Genomic DNA, 18,756 nt, shown 5'->3' with positions numbered 1-18,756 from the left:
TTTACTCTCTCTTTTCCTTCATGTCGGTGGGTGAGAGAAACTCTCTTTGAGATCATTATCGGATTCAACACAGCAGCAGATATTTGTAGAACAACACACAAGGTTTGATTCAGATCTGAGCAGAGTCCAGATTCTCTGATCCAATCAGCGCTGCCGCTTGTGACGTCAGCATCCAATTATCTGACGCGCAAACCCGGAAGTGCGGCTCAGTCTCCGAGTGTAACAGAGATCGGCGCTGCTCTCTGTCGGGATGTCGGGACTGCCCTTCGCAGCGCTCCTTCTGTGTCTCTGCATAACAGCGGGTAAGGATCAGTTTCTCTAACCACTGGTGATCATATAATCAACAGAACGACGGGTAGTTAGGTGAATGAGGATGAGATTATAATGATCGACCTTACTGAGCTAAGAACAGGTCCCTGATATCTGTACAGATTAAGTTAAGTGCAGGTCTCACGACTATCTACGTCGGTCGCTTTTCCCTCATATGATTTTCTCTTTCTCAGGTGAGTTCCAGAACTTTACTATTACCGTTGAGCACAGCCAGATAAATGTCACCGTTGGGGGTGAAGCGCTTTTTTCAGTGCGGCCGTCGTCTAACGTCAGCAGTGGAAGCTGGACTTTCAATTGGAAAATCGTCGCCCAGTGGATCCATCAGTACGTGACTGTACAGAAGGCGTACGCACCGCGGGCTCAGTTATTTCCGCACAACAGGTCGCTTCTGCTGAAGTCGGTGAACGTCCTGGACAGCGGGGACTACCGTGTGAACATGGTTCCAACTCGTGGCGCCCAAACCTCAGCGACCATCACTCTGCGTGTCATTGGTAAGTAAGACAGAGTCATGCGATCTCGAACTGTAACTTGCAGTATGTTCCTGTGGTGAAAGAATACAATATAACCCTTACGGTATCGCAGAACCTAGACTCCAGTGAACTCTGCCAGACCTACTTTCGGACTGCTCAGTTCTCACTGTTGTGCGTGGCTGTGTATCGCCGTTTCTGTTTGCGGGTTGCTCACACTTGTCTGTGCCGTATGTCAGCTCGGTCTTTGAGTCCATCGAGTAATCATTTTGCTGTATTTTACTCTATTTCTGAAAACGGACTGTTTCTCAAGTCAGCTGGAAAAGATTAGCTCCAAAATCATCCAGCTGAAATTTTAACGATGTTCCCCTCCCCAGTGTCGCCCACATGTCTATGAAAGTATAGAGATATAGACACTTAGAAAACCTGCAGCACAGGACAGGCCCTTCGGCCCACAAGGTTGTGCTCAGCATGTCCTTACCTTAGAAATGACAAGGCTTAGCCACAGCCCTCTGTTTTTCTAAGCTCTTGTAGCTCTCCAAAAGTCTCTTAAAAGACCGTATCGTATCCGCCTCCACCGCCGTTTCCGGCAGCCCATTCCACGCACTCACCACTTCCTGCGTAAAAAAAAAAATTACCCCTGATATCTCCTCTCAACCTGCTCCCCAGCACCTTAAACCCGTGTGTTCTTGTGGCAATCATTTCAGCCCTGAGAAAAGCCTCTGACTATCCACACGATCAATGCCCCTCATCATCTTACACACCTCTATCAGGTCACCTCTGATCGTCCATCGCTCCAAGGAGAAAAGGCCGAGTTCACTCAACCTATTCTCATAAGGCATGCTCCCCAATGCCGGCAACATCCTTGTAAATTTCCTCTGCACCCTCTCTATGTCTTCCAAACCCTTTCTGTAGTGAGACGACCAGGACTGAGCACAGTACTCCAAGTGTGGTCTGACCGGTGTCCTATACAGCTGCACGAAGAGCGCGAATCCAGTCCCCAACTACCACAAATCTTGCAGTCGAGTTTCCCTCATTTTGGGACATCGCTGGCCTCACCACAGCTGAAGTTCAATGGGATGGCCTCGTCCTGGGAGAACAATGATCATGTCTCTTCCCTGCTAGGTAACTCTGTATATTGATGAATAAGAGTATTGATTAAGATGAAAAGCGGAATTGTTTTGATTTGCGGATTAAATTGCAAATGTTTACTTGCTGCAGTTAAAACCATAATGCCGTAAGGCAAAGGAAGGAGAATTGGGCCATCTGGTCAATGGAGTTCGTTCCGCCATTTCATAATGGGGCTAATCTAACATTCCCCACATTCCCAATCACAGTCGTTTCCGAATATTCCTGCAGGCCCTGACCAATCTGGAATCTATCATCCGCTGTTTCCACTTACGAAATGACATGGCATCTACAGTTGCCGATGGAACATAATTCCCAGATTCACTATGCTCTATCCAAATAAATTTCCTTTTCTCTCCTTTCTTAAAGGTATCGCTGTGTTCAGAGGTTGTGCCTTCTGGTATGAAACTCTCCCGCCATGAGAAACATCGTTTCCACCTCCGCTCTAACAAGCCCTTTCACCATTCGATAGGTTTCCATGAGGTCACCCACATTTTTCTGAATTCCAGTGGGTAGAGGCCCAGAACGATGAAACCCTCTTCTCGTGAAAAGCCGTTCAATTCTTGAATCACTTTAGTGAACCTCCTTTGAAACTCCCCCAGTTTCATCACATTCTTTCTCCGACAAGGTGCCTAAAATAGATCATAATACTCCAAGTGATGCCTCACCAGTGCTTTATACAGTTTCAGCATTGCATCCTTGCTTTTATATTCTAGTATCCTTGAAATAAATATCCACATTGCACGACCCCTGATACCTGGAACGTCCAACATATCACCAGTGTATTCCACACTGAGACTTGATGCAAAATACTAATTCAGTTCTTCCACGAATTCGTTGTTCCCCATTACTATCTATTCACTCTCGTTTTAAACGGCCCGATATCCACTCCCTCTTCTCTTTTTACACGTGAAGGCACTTTGCCTCTTGTCATTAATATTATTGGCTAGAGTGCCTTCGCATTCATGTTTACCTTCTTAATGACTTTTTTTTTATTTGATATTTGTTATTATTTTTAAACTTCGCAATTATCTAACTTCCCATTAATGATTGTTCCATTGCAAACCCTCCTTTTGGACTTTATGATGGCTTTCACTTCTCTTGTTCGCCACAGTGATGTCATCCTTCGTTCAGAATATTTCTTCATCCTCTGCCGTCTTCCCAGCCAGTGTTCTTTTTTAATCAAGTGCTTTTCTAGTTCCTTTTACTCCACTATAAAACTGCTTCATCTGACTTCTGTTTATCCTTCTCAAATATCGGGATGCATTCGATCATATTGAATTCAATTCTGGCTCATTGCAAAACACCCAATCCGGAGCAGCCGAGCTCATAACGAATATGGCCCCACAGCATCTCCGCAAACCGTTCTGACAGTCTGTTTCCCATCCCCCTACAACTCGTCCACTTGAAATGAATGCTAACATTGCATTTGCCTTCCTCACCACAAAATCAATATTAAAATTAACCTTTCCTGCAAATTGCACAGGGACTCCCAAGTCCAAATGCACTTCAATATAATGTATTTTCTCTCCACTAAGGGAGTATGTAACTCTCATTTTTAAAACAAAAGTTCATGACGGTTCGCTAACCAGCACTGGTGACCCCTGTTTCCATACAGGGGGTCAGTGTGGACATAGTGGAGATTTACAAATACCTGGGGATACGAATTGACAATAAACCGGACTGGTCAAAGAACACTGAGGCGGTCTACAAGAAGGGTCAGAGCCGTCTCTATTTCCTGAGCAGACTGAGTTCCTTCAACATCTGTCGGACGATGCTGAGGATGTTCTACGAGTCTGTGGTGGCCAGTGCTGTCATGTTTGCCGTTGTGTGCTGGGACAGCAGGCTGAGGGTAGCAGACACCAACAGAATAAACAAACTCATTCGTAAGGCCAGTGATGTTGTGGGGATGGAACTGGACTCTCTGACGGTGGTGTCTGAAAAGAGGATGCTGTCCAAGTTGCATGCCATCTTGGACAATGTCTCCCATCCACTACATAATGTACTGGTTTGGCACAGGAGTACATTCAGCCAGAGACTCATTCCACCGAGATGCAGCACAGAGCGTCATAGGAAGTCATTCCTGCCTGTGGCCATCAAACTTTACAACTCCTCCCTTGGAGGGTCAGACACCCTGAGCCAATAGGCTGGTCCTGGACTTATTTCCTGGAATAATTTACATATTACTATTTAACTATTTATGGTTTTATATTGATATATTTATACTCTATTCTTGGTTGGGGCATCTGTAACGAAAATCAATTTCCTCGGGATCAATAAACAATGACTACGACTATGACTATAACAATACTGTTTTCCATCTGCCATTTCTTTGCCCATTCTCCTAAGATGTCTAAGTCCTTATGTGGCCTCTCTAATTCCTCAAAGCTACATGGCCCTCATCGTGTATTCATGTCGCCTGCAAACTTTACAAGAGTTCAATAAATTCCATTGTCCAAATCATTGACCTCTAACAGGAAAATAATAAGCCCCAACACAGACCACCCTGGAACACCACTAGTCGCTGTCAGACAGCCAGAAAACGCTCACTCTTTGGCTTTCTCCAATCGGCCACTACTTTATCCATGCTAAATCTTTCCAATAATACCATTAAGTCGTAGCTTGTAACGCAGTCTCATGTATGGCACCTTGTCATGTCCTTCGGAAAATTCCAGAACTCAACATCACCCGGTTATCCGTTGTCGATCCTGCCGGTTATTTCTTCAAAAGATTCCAACTGATTCGTCAGGCAAGATTTCCCTCTGAGGGAAGTTTGCTGACTGCAGCCTATTTTATCATGTGCCTCTAATTTCCCTGAGACCTCATCTTTTATAATCGACTCTTTTCCAAACAATTCTGGCCAACACCCCTCTCATGGGTCTGTAATTCAATTTACCCCATTGTAATACTGATACATCAGACTTCACCTTCTTATTAACAAATTTCAGGGTGAATTCGATCATATTATAAACACTTTCCAGAGGTTGTTTGTTGTATTCTCCCTTAAGGTCTGTATTCAAACCTGGATCATTGCTCAACACAAGATCCAGAAGAGATGATCCTCTGCTGGGCTCAACCACGAGCTGCCCTGAAACACCAGCTCGCAGGGACGCTACAAGATCGCCCGGCTGGAATCCAGCACTAACTTGATTTTCCCAAACTATCTTCATATTGAAATCCCCCATGACTTAACGTAATATTTCCCTTTTCATATGAATTTTCTATCATACGTTTTACTTTTGGGCGACATCATTATTCTGTTTGGCGGTCTCTGTGCAACTCCCATCAGGGACTTTTTACCCTTGCTGTTCCACAGCTCTCTGCAATCGGTTCAATACATTTCGACGCACTTTTACCGCTTTCTAATAATTTAACGTCATTTTTACCAACATAGCAATGCCGACGCGCTTGTCTTCCTGCTTGTCCTTTCGATACAATATGTATCCTTCGACATTAAGCTCATGGGCTAAAATCTTTCCGCCGTGATTCAGTGTTGCCTACCGTGATTACAATATTATAGGACTAATGTTGTAAATCTAATAAGATGTGTAAGGTCACAGTATGCGGGGAGACCAGTTTATTCCCATTTGTTCCAGGGGACAATTAAGCTCGAGCCAACTTACTTAGTCCCCCTAAAGAACAGCAGTAAAATTTTAAACTCTGCCGGAGTTTCATTCAGTCTGCGATCTGACCCTATATCGAAACAATTGGGTATAAGAGATAGGAATGGCGACGAGATTGAGCTGGCGACACACAAATATTGTGAACATGTAATTAAATCCAAGCGTAAAACCATTTGCATTTTAATTGTAATTACAGAGCCAGTAACTGGGGTTACTGTGGTGACCAGTGATTCCGCTCCCCTGGAACACCTTGATACCATTGCACTGAGTTGTGTCGCGTCGGGCACTGTTCAGACACGGACATGGTTCAAGGATAACCAAACCATCCGGGAAAACAGCAGAATATTTACATCTCCCGACAAGGCGAAACTGATTATAATCAGTGTTTACAGAAACGACGCAGGGACGTACAAGTGCATCGCCAGCAACTCTTTCAGCAGTGGCTCTGGAGAGACCTACGTGCAAGTTTACTGTAAGTACTCAGTTAATCAACGGCGTTCATTTTCTATCGGATATTACTATACCCGGCAGGTATTCACATTTTATAGTTGGGCCAGAGAAGGACAAAATTCTGCCTGAACGTCCACTTGTTTCCAATATTGTGTCAAACCTGACATTAATTTGATTTGCTCTGTCAGTCCCCTGGGGTATATATGCATGGTACAACGGGGGAACAAGCGCCTGCGGACAGGGCAGGAACTCAACCTTGCGTCAGTCAGCTCGGTTGACGTTGGTGATAATAGATGTCAGGTTATTTTTAGCGGCGTAACCAAAAGGCGCTTTAATCTTACTCTCCAGTTTACCGCACAAGGTGAGTAAATGTATCTCTCACAGGTGTATACAAAAACACGATTGTCAAAGATCAAAGCATTTCCCTTTGACGAACTCCTCACTGCTCACTCCGTACCTTCACTCCTGTTTATAAATCGCTTGGCAAAATAAAAATGAAATCATATGAATAACGTTTCCTTAACGATGCCAGGAGCGTTGAATATTGGATACTAAATCTAAAATAACCTCCTCAATCACAAGGCACCAGCTATTTAATATGCACCATGTCCACCCAGAACGGGTGAGTTTTACTCCTGTTTTCAGAAAACCGTTAGTGACAGGACAGTGTCGGAGGTGGTAAGACCTATCAATAAAGGCCGAGCAGTGGTGTATATGGATTTCAGTGAGGTATTTGACAAGGTTGCCCACGCTTTCTGAAAGGCAGGAGTCAAGGAGTGGACAGAAACGTGGCCAGGTAGATTCAGAATTGAATTGTGACAGATGAATCCCGTGGTAACAGATGGCACCTGTTCCAGACAATAACAGCATACCTCATTGGAGCGGAAAATGGGCCATTTCGCCCATCGAGTCCGCTTCCCCATTCAGTCATGGCTGATCCTTTTCCCCGCTCCTCAACCCCATTTCTTGGCCTACTCCCCGTAGTCTTTGATGCCGTGTGTATTTGAGGACCTATCAAACTCTGCCTGAAACACTCACAACACGCTGGAGGAATTCAGCAGGTCGGGCAGCATCCGGGGAAACGATCAGTCGACGTTTCGGGCCGGAACCCTTCATCAGGAATGCAGGGGGATGAGGCAGAGGCCCTATAAAGAAGGTGTGGGGAGGGTGGGAAGGAGAAGGCTGGTAGGTTCCAGGTGAAAAACCAGTAAGGGGAAAGATAGAGGGGTAGGGGAGGGGAGGCAGAGAGGTGATAGGCAGGGAAGGTGAAGAAACAATAGGGGAAAACTCAATGGGTAGTAGAAGGAGGCCGGACCATGAGGGAGGTAGTAGGAAGCTGGGAGAGGGGGCAGAGTGACATAGAGATCGGGGAAGGGAGGGGGGAATTACCGTATATTGGAGAATTCAATGTTCATACCAAGGGGCTGGAGACTACCTAGACGGTATATGAGGTGTTGCTCCTCCAGCCTGAGTTTGGCCTCATCATGGCAGTAGAAGAGGCCATGTATGGACATATCCGAAAGGGAGTGGGAAGCAGAGTTGAGGTGGGTGGTAACTGGGAGATATGTCTGTTTTGGCGGACGTAGCGGAGGTGCTCGACGACGCGATCCCCCAATCTGCGTCGGGTCTCCCCGATGTTAGAGGAGGCCGCACCGGGAGTACCGGATGCAATAGGTGACCCCAACAGGCTCCGAAGTGAAGTGTTCCCTCACCTGCAAGGACTGTTTGAGGCCCTGAATGGTGGCAAGAGAGGATGTGCAGGGACAGGTGTAGCACTTATGCTTACAGGGATAAGTGCCGGGTGGGAGATCCGTGGGGCCGGATGTATGGACCAGGGAGTCGCGGAGAGGCCGATCCCTGCAGAGGCCGGAGAGGGGTGGACAGGGAAAGATGTGCTTAGTGGTGGGGTCCTGTTGAAGGGGGCGGAAGTTGCGGAGGATAATGCGTTGGTCAGGAGGTGAGTGGTGTAGCACTAATAATATATATATAGAAACATAGAATCATAGAAAATAGGCTCTGGAGTAGGCCATTCGGCCCTTCGAGCCTGCACTGTCATTCAGTATGATCATGGCTAATCATCCAACTCAGAACCCCGCCCCAGCCTTCCCTCCATACCCGCTGATCCCCGTAGCCACAAGAGCCATATCTAACTGCCTCTTAAATATAGCCAATGAACTGGCCTCAACTGTTTCCTGTGGCAGAGAATTCCACAGATTCACCACTCTCTGTGAGAAGAAGTTTCTCCTCATCTCGGTCCTAAAAGGCTTCCCCTCTATCCTCAAACTGTGACCCCTCGTTCTGGACTTCCCCAACATCCGGAACAATCTTCCTGCATCTAGCCTGTCCAATCCCTTTAGGATCTTATACGTTTCAATCAGATCCCCCCTCAATCTTCTAAATTCCAACGAGTACAAGCCTAGTTCATACAGTCTTTCTTCATATGAAAGTCCTGCCATCCCAGGAATCAATCTGGTGAACCTTCTTTGTACTCCCTCTATGGCAAGGATGTCTTTCCTCAGATTAGGAGACCAAAACTGCACATGATACTCCAGGTGTGGTCTCACCAAGGCCTTGTACAACTGCAGTAGTACCTCCCTGCTTCTGTACTCCAATCCTCTCGCTATAAATGCCAGCATACCATTCGCCTTCTTCACCGCCTGCTGTACCCGCATGCCCACTTTCAATGACTTGTGGACAATGACGCCCAGGTCTCGTTGCACCTCCCCTTTTCCTAATCACACCTACCTTTTGTAAATGCCCTGAATCATGGGAATATCACATCTACAGATATGCTGGGCTGTCCACACCACTCTCCGCAGAGTCCTGCGATTGAGGGGAGTACAGTTCCCATACCAGGCACTGATGCAGCCAGTCAGGATGCTCTCAATTGTGCCACTGTAGAAAGTTCCTAGGATTTGCGGGTCCACACCAAACTTCCTCAACCATCTGAGGTGAAAGAGGCGCTGTCGTGCCTTTTTCACAACACAGCCGGTGTGTACAGACCACGTGAGATCCTCGGTGATGTTTATGCCGAGGAACTTAAAGCTGTTCACCCTCTCAACCCCACATCCGTTGATGTCAGTAGGGGTTAGCCCATCTCCATTCCCCCTGTAGTCCACAACCAGCTCCTTTGTTTTTGCGACACTGAGGGGGAGAAATGAGGAGATAAATGAGTTTTTGCCTTGTGTGTCATCAGCAAAAACTGCAGCAATTGTGCGCATTGTGATTGGCTTCCTTGTCGTGGGCCTCATCGCCGGAGTCAGTGGATGGCTGATCGCGAGGAAAACTGGCGGGTAAGTGCATTTTTCTCAGAATATCGCCTTTACTTTTTAATTGGCGCGGTAGAATTGTTTTGCCTGAATGGGTGATTGGAAGCTGAAACGCGAATATGCCTTGCAGCCGCTGAATGAAGCAAGTTACACAAACTGGATCTGGGGAAAGCTGGCGAGTCAGGCATTATTTGTGGGGGGACATGAACAGACCCTTCTGGGAGCGGGGGATGCCGGATGAGGAAGTGCTTCAGACGGCACTAAGAGTTCTGGGATTTGTTATCGAGGCAACAATTATTGGAGTAAGGAATGCGTACATAGCAGGAACAGAGCTACAGGCTGTGTGGAAAGTTTATTTTTCATCTCACGTCACTGTTAGCAAAAGATTCAGAAATGGTCCAGAAGAAATATACAAAAGCAGATACTGGGTTCAGGAATAGATTGTGCGTTTGGGTGTCCGCTGTTTCCTGGAAGGCATTTTGAGAGGAGTGTTTACAGAAGCACATAAAGATTAGAGTTTGTATGCGAGTTTGAAGCATCAGTGAGTCCAGGATTAACAGTCATGGACACAAGATGAAAGAGGAAGACATTACAAGTCAGGGTGAATGGTTTGTTTTCCAGCAGCTTGCTGTTGGAACATGGAACGCTTTGCTTGCAGATCTCCTGACGGCGAGTCAGATGCTGACGATATATATGCTAAGACCAGAAACTGAAAAAGAACGGTGCATTGATGGAGATCCCCACCAAGCAATGATGTCCTTCCCGTGCGGTAACGGATCTATGACTGAATATTACCCAGTCGATAACAATCAACTTCAGTCACAATGGAGCACTTGGTCAATCCGCGAGTTGGACTGTTTATTAAGGGCCAAAACATTTTTTCTCCTTAACCCATTATGGTCTCTGTTGTTGAGATCAAGTAGGGCTGGAATCGGGTATTTAATAACAGGAACAATATCAAGGAATAACGAGAGTATATCAAGTGGAATTATAGGAGCCGTTCTCATTTGGTGTGTCAGTGCAGGAAAGTGACATCCTGCCGAATTCATGCTTTGACCTCTGTTTCTCTTTATTCAGGATCAAAGATCCACCAGAATTAAAACACGACACGAGCATCAAATCCGGAAGAACGAGTGAGTGAACCCCGTTTCCACTGTGCTATTACTGAGCCCATGGGAACCTAAACATTGCATTGAAATGTGGAAGCTCGCAGCGCACGGACGCTGGAGGTTGTTTCATCCCGGCCTGTGGTCGGGTATCCCAGTTGAATGTTGAATTTTTGACCTGAGCATTACAAAATCAGGGGAGATATGGAATAGTAGTTTAGTGAACTGAATTTCCCTGCATATTGATCAATATCGGCCCTCAGTTGCTGGTCCTCTGTACAAGGGATTACGTGTTTCTGACAACTGGAGTGGACGAAACTCACGTTGTCGCTGGCATTTTGTTTGGGTCCCGGATTGACGTCTGCAGTATTAACAACGGTCCCTACTGCTGTTCACCGTTATGAGATATCTGTTTTGTTACTACAGGCACCTTGGATACCCACACTGCAAACGCATCGCAAGACTATCAAAATTTCCTAAGGAACGAGCAGGTTGGTCGTTTGTATTATGTTCATGGTGTAAGCCATTGTTTTGCAAAGGGAGGATAAGAACGTATGTAATCCGGTCGGTAGCGTCCACCGAACCCTTGGGCACTGATTGGATATTTATCTTCACTTCCCTCTTTTTGTATTCTACTTTCTGGACTCATTTCTCTTCTCTTCATATGCCCATCAACTTCCCCTGGCGCGTCTCGTCTTCCATTTCTACCATGGTCCAGTCTCCTCTGTAATCGGATTCCTTTTTCTCCAGCGCTTTACCTTCCCCACTCTCCAGTCCCACCTATCACCTTCCACATAGACAACCTTCCTCTCCCCTACACAATATTTTTCATTCTGGCGCCTTTCTGCTTCTTTTCCAGTCCAGCAGAAGGCTCTCGGCTCAAAACGTCGAATGTTTATTAATTTCTATTGATACTACCCGAAATTTGGGTTCCTCCGGCATTTTGTGTGCGTTGTTCCGGATTTCCAGCACCCTGCAGAACTTCTTCACCCGAGTTATTTGCTGTTTCTGCAGAATACATAATTGTTGTACAATGCAAAAACAGATCTTACTCTGACTGGAATGTATTTCATGAAGGATCCTCTTTAAATGTCCGGTCAAAGCGGGAAAGACACAAGGGGAAGCGGTGGTTAGCTCTGCACCTGCCGGACTGTGATTAGCGATGATCTATGTGAACGTTTAGAGAAATAGCAAATACGGTCAGCATCCTGAGGACACAAGTCCATATCCCCTCTCTGTGACGTGCAAATTCTGATCAGGAATAATCTCTCAAGATGTTTGGTTCTGAAGGCGAGTTCCTCGTCAAATAACATTCATCACGCTACCCTTATTGCTGAATGCTTACAACTGATCCAATTCTGTTCAGAAGCCTTCCTGCTGTCAGAGAAAATATGTACTTCCCTGACACTGAATCCGAAACGCGCAGTCTGTCGAACGGCGAATGATGCAATATGCTGCAATCAGCAGTGAATGTGAAAATTGATACTCTCTTTTTTATGTGCAGAGTCAGAATACAATTGTTGTGCAGTTGGTTAAACGCTTCAATAGAAATCTTCATGTTCTCGTTCCAGGGCACAAGGGACAATGCAGATGATGGAAATTCCACTTACATGGTAAGGACTATATTTGCGTCAATGGCTTCTTGAAGTAATTGTTTCCACTTTACACAGTAAGAGACAGACGCTGAGGTGAGACATTCCATAGCGAAAATGAAGTCGAAGAGGCAACAGTTGGGGACAAGGACATGGCGGATCAGCTCATGAAGTATTATGCGTCAATCTTTGCTGTGGAGCAAACTATCAGTGTGACAGTGTCAGGACACGGGAGTGGTTAATAAGGAGAAGATGCAAGGCAAGCTGGAAGGGCTGAAGGTAGATGAATCACCTGGACTAAATGGACGAGATTCACTGCACCACACCATTCTGAAATGGGCCGCTGAAGGGGTAGTACAGGGATAATTACTGATATTCCAAGCTACAGATTGCTATGGAATTGTTTCTAAGGACTGGAAAGTTGCAAATATCACTCTGATCTTTTGAAGGAAGGAAGGGAATGACAAGGGATTATGCTCCCTTTCGCTTGGGGATCATGACTGTCTGTCTCTGATCCTCTTTTCATCATGGTCTGACTATTCCGTGTTACTTTCAGACATAATTTATTAAATAAACGCAAGTCATCTTCAATATTCCAGCTGTTCCCTTCTGTCACAAGTTGCTTTTGATTCAAAAAAATTCTGCTAATCATGCTGATTACGTTACATTGACAGGGACTTGTGCTGGAGGACCGATCTGTTTACAGTGATCTGAAGAGGTATGTGAATGGAATATTGGGCTGGCGATACACAGTGTCGCTTGTAAAGGAAACGTATCTACTAATTTCAGGTCTGTGAGTTATGCAGTGCCGTGTTTGTGCCCATGTATATATTACACTGTGATTAGCAGTATCGAGACACTTAACAGGGCAAGATGCGAGTTAGGCGGTATCATACAGCGTTATATTGATATTGAAAGAAACAAATTCCCTGGTCCCGTGGCGATATGAATTATACAAGTTGTATGCAAAGTTGCATTGTCATGATGTTTGGCACAGAGTCTAAAATCGTCACCTCGTAATTAAAACTCACCAGCAGCATCACTTCCGCGTTGCTGACGTAGTCAACGTAAATGGTGTGTTGTTTCCTCAGATGACGTCACTGGGGAACGGAAGAGGATGGTTGGCAGGTGAATTGACACAGAGGAAGGACAACCATCGAGGAAAAAGCCATCGTTCACAATGTCTTTCGTTATTTCTTTATAATTGTTCTCCATGTCTCCGCTAGATAGCTTCTGCGGTTAACATCCTCACGACGAAGACATCGCTGACGGTTGTGACTCGTTTGTACCATAGCAGCTTAGTTCGCTCAGCTCAACCCAGACTTTACATCCCATAATTGTCACCTCCACACTGCCACCAACATATACCCTCTCAACGTTGCTGTGTGATACAATCTCTATACCGTCCTGACCCACATCATGGGCCGATAGGTTTCTGACCACTTGGTACGCTCAGAAACATGAAATATCGTAGCGTGTCGCTCTCAACCCTCAGCGTCGCTCCGTTATTCACTTGGCGTGAGGCCGGTTCAGCGGCACAAGCGGCCAAGTGGGAATAATTCCATTAATTTCACCCTCAGCGTCACGGAGCTGGCTGTGAGCAAGGGATACGTATTCGCGCACTGAATACTGTGTCAGTCTCCTCGTATTCAGCTTCCGTTAGTGTCTCAGAGCCACAAACCCATTTGGACAGAGCGGTGGGGATACGAGAATGGAAGGCAGAAGTGCTTTTCCAGGGATTAGAAAATACCTAATGAGCTTTAGTGTTTCTAAGCAAAGCAGCAAATAACATAGTCTCTGTGCTCTTAGCTTCGATTAAAGCTATTCTACTCTGGTGCTGTTAGCATTGCGAGTTCGGAGATGAAGTCCGGCGTCACGTGTAATAAATCTGTAGATCTCCCTATCCAGAGTCCGGGAAGGTTAATTGGTCATTGTAAAGGGTCCCGTGGTTAAGTTAGTGTCAGAACATGGAACACAGAACATAGACATCTACAGCAAATTACAGGCTCTTCGGCCTACAATGTTGTGCCGACCTTGTCACCTACTCTGGAAACTGCCTTGAATTACCTTGCCACATCGCCCTGTATGTTTCTAAGCTCCATGCGCAGATCACAGAGACACTTAAAAGATCCCCACAACACGCTGGAGGAACTCAGCAGGTCGGGCAGCATCCGTGGAAAAGATTAGTCGACGTTTCTGGCCGGAACCCTTCGTCAGGACTTTCCGGCTCGAAACGTCGACCAAACTTTTCGACGGATACTGCCCGACCTACTGAATTCCTCCAGCGTGCTGTGAGTGTTGCTTTGACCCCAGCAGCTGCAGATTATTTTGAGTTTGCACTTCAAAGATCCATTGCATCCGCCTTCGCTGGGAGTGCATTGCACGCACCCTGCACTCTCTGTGTGAAAATCTTACCCCTGACTTTCCCCTTGTACCTACCCCCAAATTCCATAAAGCTACGCGCTCTGGCGTTGGTCATTTCAGCCCTGGGGAAAAACCTCTAGCAATCCGCACGATCAATCACCGCCATAGTCTTGTACACCTCTCTCAGTCACCTCTCATCCTCCGTCGCTCCAAGGAGAAAAGGCCGAGGTCACGCAACCTATTCTCATAGGCCATGCTCTCCAACCCAGGCATCGCCCTCGAAAATCTCCTCTGTTAATGGGGTTTGTCGTCGGTTGCTGAAAGTCTATTCCGCGCTTTATGGCTGAATAATAAATGTAATAAAATAGAAACCTTTGCTGAAACCCTGAGTTGCCTCCTGATTTCTGCGTGAATTAGCTCAGTAAATGATTATCAATCCGAGTCACTGTTTCAGCCCCCGTCACCAATGTTCCCGTACCCCGAGATTATGACGTCACTTCCTGTTTGAAAAACCCTGATTTACCCCATAACCCGTTCACATCCCCTGGTTCTTCCACCAGTCTCCCTGGTGTCTATGTTTCACTGTAACGCAATTACGTGATTTTTTGTTGGGTATTATGGATTCAAACTTCTTTCTTTGCTCTTTGGTTCGTACAGCTCAAGGTGACTGGGGGTGGCGGGGGGTTAGGGGGAACAGACGTGAATAGGAACTGGCAGTTCGGCCAACGAAAAGCATCTTGTGAGATTAGAACAATACATGTGCCAATATGAGATCAGCACCCCTCCATTCCCCGCGTAAGTGCCCAAATGACACTAAAGCTGCGATTCTCTGCTTCCCCTGACAGTGCGTTCAAGGCACCGACCACTCTCAGTATTTCATACAAATCTGGATTTCACTTTTCCTTCTCTCACCTGGTCACCAATCCCTCTCGTATTTACCACCCGCCCCCCACGTTGTGCTTCCGGTATTTTTTTTTCTTTCATTTGGATAACATGAATCAAATTATATCAGTATGGACTCCTGCAGTCAATAACCCATAGTATTCAAGTTGACTGTGTTGTCTTCACTCACTGTTGGAATTCAACAATTCACCTTGCCGCTCTCCACCTGAATATAATTTTCTTCTTGCGCGTACCCCTGAATCCCACGCAGATCGCTTTGAATTCCAGTCAGTTACATCAAAATGATTTGATAACCTGAGTCTATTCGAGCTGCCCTGACTCCGGGACCAGTGGACTCTCTGCCATCATCGAGAGAGAGAGAGGCCTCCGGTAGCTCGCACAGCGCCTGCTGTCTCGACGTTCAGTCTCTCCAGATGCTTCAGTCGGCAAAATCGGCGAGGAATCGGGTCACACCCAGAGCCTCACCCCGAAAGCACACGTCGCCGAAGCAGCTCCAGGAAATCCGGAAATAATGCAGGCCGCTTGGCAGTTTCCCAGAACGGGAACACGTAGCCCGGGAAGGAGACGAAGGGTGGGAATAAAGGACACCTTTTCGGACTGGCAAACGGTGACGAGTGGTGTTTCATAGGGTCTGTGTTGGGAAAGGCTCCTTTCCGTCAGATGTCAGTGAGTGGGATGGTGGTAGTGATGGCTTTGTTGTAAGGTTTGCAGACGATTTGAAGAGAGATGAAGAGACATCAAATTAGAGAGGCTAAAGAAGGACTCAGACAGATTGGGAGATTGGGTAAAAAAGGCACATTTAATGTACTTTCGGAAGTGTTGAAAAGGCGCTTTGGGGGATGAAATGGAAGGTTGACCATTTTCTAAATGAAACAAAAAAAAAACAAGACAAAAACTGGGGTACAAAGGGACTTGAGGATCCCTGTGCAGGGTTCGCTAAAGGTTGACTTGCTGGATCAATCTCTGATTACGAAGGTAAATGAGGTGTTGGAATTCATTTCAAGACGACAATGCTCTGGTGACAACTCAATTGCGGCATTGTAAGCAGGTCTGAGCCGTTTGTCTGACAAACGATGAGCTGAAACTGATGAAGAGTTCAAAGCAGCTGTGTGGAAGTCATTCCAGGATAGAATGGATTGTCCGATGAAGAGCTTTCAATGGCTCTGGGCCTGTATACAGAGAGTTCAGAAGAATGAGGGGTGACCTCAATAAAACCTGTCGAATGGTGAACGGCCTTGAGAGAGTGGATGTGGAGAAGATGTTTTCCATAGTGGGGGAATCCAGGACCAGTTGACACAGAGAGAGTGGATGTGCAGAGGATGTTTCCTATAGTGGGGGAAGCTAGGACCAGTTGACACAGAGAGAGTGGATGTGGAGAGGCTGTTTCTTATGGTAGTGGAATCTAAGACCAGAAGACACACCCTCAGGATTAGAAGGCGTACTTATAAGAAGAAGATGACACTCGAAAAAAAAAGAGGCGATAAGAGATCTGAGATGGACGTGGTCTGTTCTGACGCACCCGCGGTGACCCGTGTTCAATCACGCTCCCCACCTTCTCTGTCTCTCTGTTACTGTTTATAAAGAGTTAACTTTCTGTCGATCTAGTTTCTGCAGATTGCAATCGGCTGCTTCCTTTGTTGTAAACAAAGTTGGTTCCGAACAAACTGGCGTTGTGTAACACATACTTCCCGAGCTCAATTCTAAGAAAAACAGGAGAAAAAAAAGAACATCTCACGAATGTCAGCCTTTGACGAGCTTAGTCCTATGTTGTCAGATTAGAGATCCTGTCTCAAACTTTGTTTTATCCTTATACCCTCCGCACCACTTGTTGTCTGATGAGCACAGGGGAACAACAACATTAAACAATTCTCCGGTCCTCTAACATGCCCAACCATTCAGTACAATATGTCTAAACACTTCACTCCCAATTCCCTATCACCCTCCTTCCCCTGCCAACTCACCCCTCCCCGACCATTCCATTATTCTTCTTCCAGACTTTCAATACCTCCGAGTAATCTGCCCTCTCCCTCCATCCCCTCCTTTTTCAAAAGATGCTGGCATTGGAGAGGGTACAGAGTACGTTCACGGTGATGATTCCGGGAATGAAAGGGTTATCTTACGAAGAACCCCTGGGCCTGTACTCGCTGGAATTCAGAAGGATGAGGGGAGATCTCTTTGAAACGTTTCGCATGTTCAAAGGCGCAGACAGAGTAGATGCGGAAAGGATATTTCCCATGGTGGTCAAGTCTGGGCCAGGAGGTCACAGCCTCCGGATAGATGAGCGCCCTTTCAAAACCGAGATGCGGAGGAATTTCTTCAGCCAAAGGCTGGTGAATTTGTGGAACTTGTTGCCACATGTAGCTGTGGAGACCAGCTCATTGGGTGTATGTAAGGCAGAGATTGATAGGTACTTGATTTGACATGGCATTACAAGGTAACGGGGAGAAGGCTGGGAACTGGATAAAGAATGGTAGGGTGAAGGAACCATGAGTGACAAGTGAAGTGGAAAATCTAGTCAGGTGGAAGAAGGCAGCATACATGAGGTTTAGGAAGCAAGGAGCAGATGGGTCTATTGAGGAATATAGGGAAGCAAGAAAGGAGCTTAAGAAGGGGCTGAGAAGAGCAGGAAGGGGGCATGAGAAGGCCTTGGCAAGTAGGGTAAAGGAAAACCCCAAGGCATTCTTCAATTATGTGAAGAAAAAAAGGATTACAGGAGTGAAGGTAGGACCGATTAGAGATAAAGGTGGGAAGATGTGCCTGGAGGCTGTGGAAGTGAGCGAGGTCTATAACCGTGTAAGAGTTTAGTGAAGTCACACTTGGAATATTTTGAGCGATTATGGTCGCCGCGTTATTGACAACCTGTGAAGGAACTGGAAATGTTATAGAAGGCGTTCACCAAGGTGCTGTCTGGAGTAGACGACCCATGTGCGTTGGTGAGTGGTCAGACAAACCTGTGTTGCTTTCTCCGTGACGCTGGAGGCAGACGCGACATCCCGCAGGCGATACCAAACTCATGACCACGGACCCCGCGCTTTATGTTAGAGGTCTATGTCATGAGCATTTTGGGGAATCTGTGTAAGGGAGCTTTGTAATATTATGAGATGCACAGATAAGATAGACAATCAGCATCATGACACCTGGTAAAAAAATCAAATATCGGAGGGTATATCTATCAGGGCGGATGGGTGAAATTTAAAAGAGACACATGAGGAACTTTTATTTTTCAATACAAACTCTTGTGGTCCATAAGACCTGACAAAACCTGTGGTGAAGTGATCCAAATTAAGTCTCGCCAATGCAAGGGCAAGGGCCCCACTGGAATTCCCTAACACCACAATAGTTCCTCAGTGGAGGGAATTTAATTGTGTCTCCCTCTGGTCATCGATTCACTGCCTGCGTGAGGCAGCTGTTTGTATCTTTCAGTTCAGAATTCCCCTCACTGTGATGCAACTTGCTTCAAACCCTGGTCCTTCATCAACCTCCTCTGTATCTGGAGCCTGGATTTCCTCAGGAGCAGAGCCCGG

At 46.2% G+C, this 18,756-nt stretch overlaps 1 protein-coding gene across 1 annotated transcript; it reads left to right on the top strand.

The window, feature by feature from the left end:
- The first annotated feature begins 229 nt into the window (after window positions 1-229).
- Window positions 230-14,093, top strand: LOC134341461 (carcinoembryonic antigen-related cell adhesion molecule 1-like). The gene is made up of 10 exons (XM_063039318.1): window positions 230-302; window positions 504-821; window positions 1,713-1,922; window positions 5,745-6,020; window positions 9,195-9,291; window positions 10,345-10,400; window positions 10,800-10,864; window positions 11,945-11,986; window positions 12,640-12,683; window positions 13,057-14,093. Exons 1-10 carry the CDS (start codon window positions 251-253, stop codon window positions 13,058-13,060), a joined length of 1,164 nt encoding a protein of 387 aa, XP_062895388.1. The 5' UTR covers window positions 230-250; the 3' UTR covers window positions 13,061-14,093.
- The last annotated feature ends 4,663 nt before the right edge of the window (window positions 14,094-18,756 follow it).

This window comes from Mobula hypostoma, unplaced genomic scaffold, assembly GCF_963921235.1.
Source record: "Mobula hypostoma unplaced genomic scaffold, sMobHyp1.1 scaffold_61, whole genome shotgun sequence".
Classification (NCBI taxonomy): Eukaryota; Metazoa; Chordata; class Chondrichthyes; order Myliobatiformes; family Myliobatidae; genus Mobula; species Mobula hypostoma.
The sequence above is the reverse complement of the archived record's forward strand: the minus strand, read 5'-3'. Positions and strand labels throughout refer to the sequence as shown.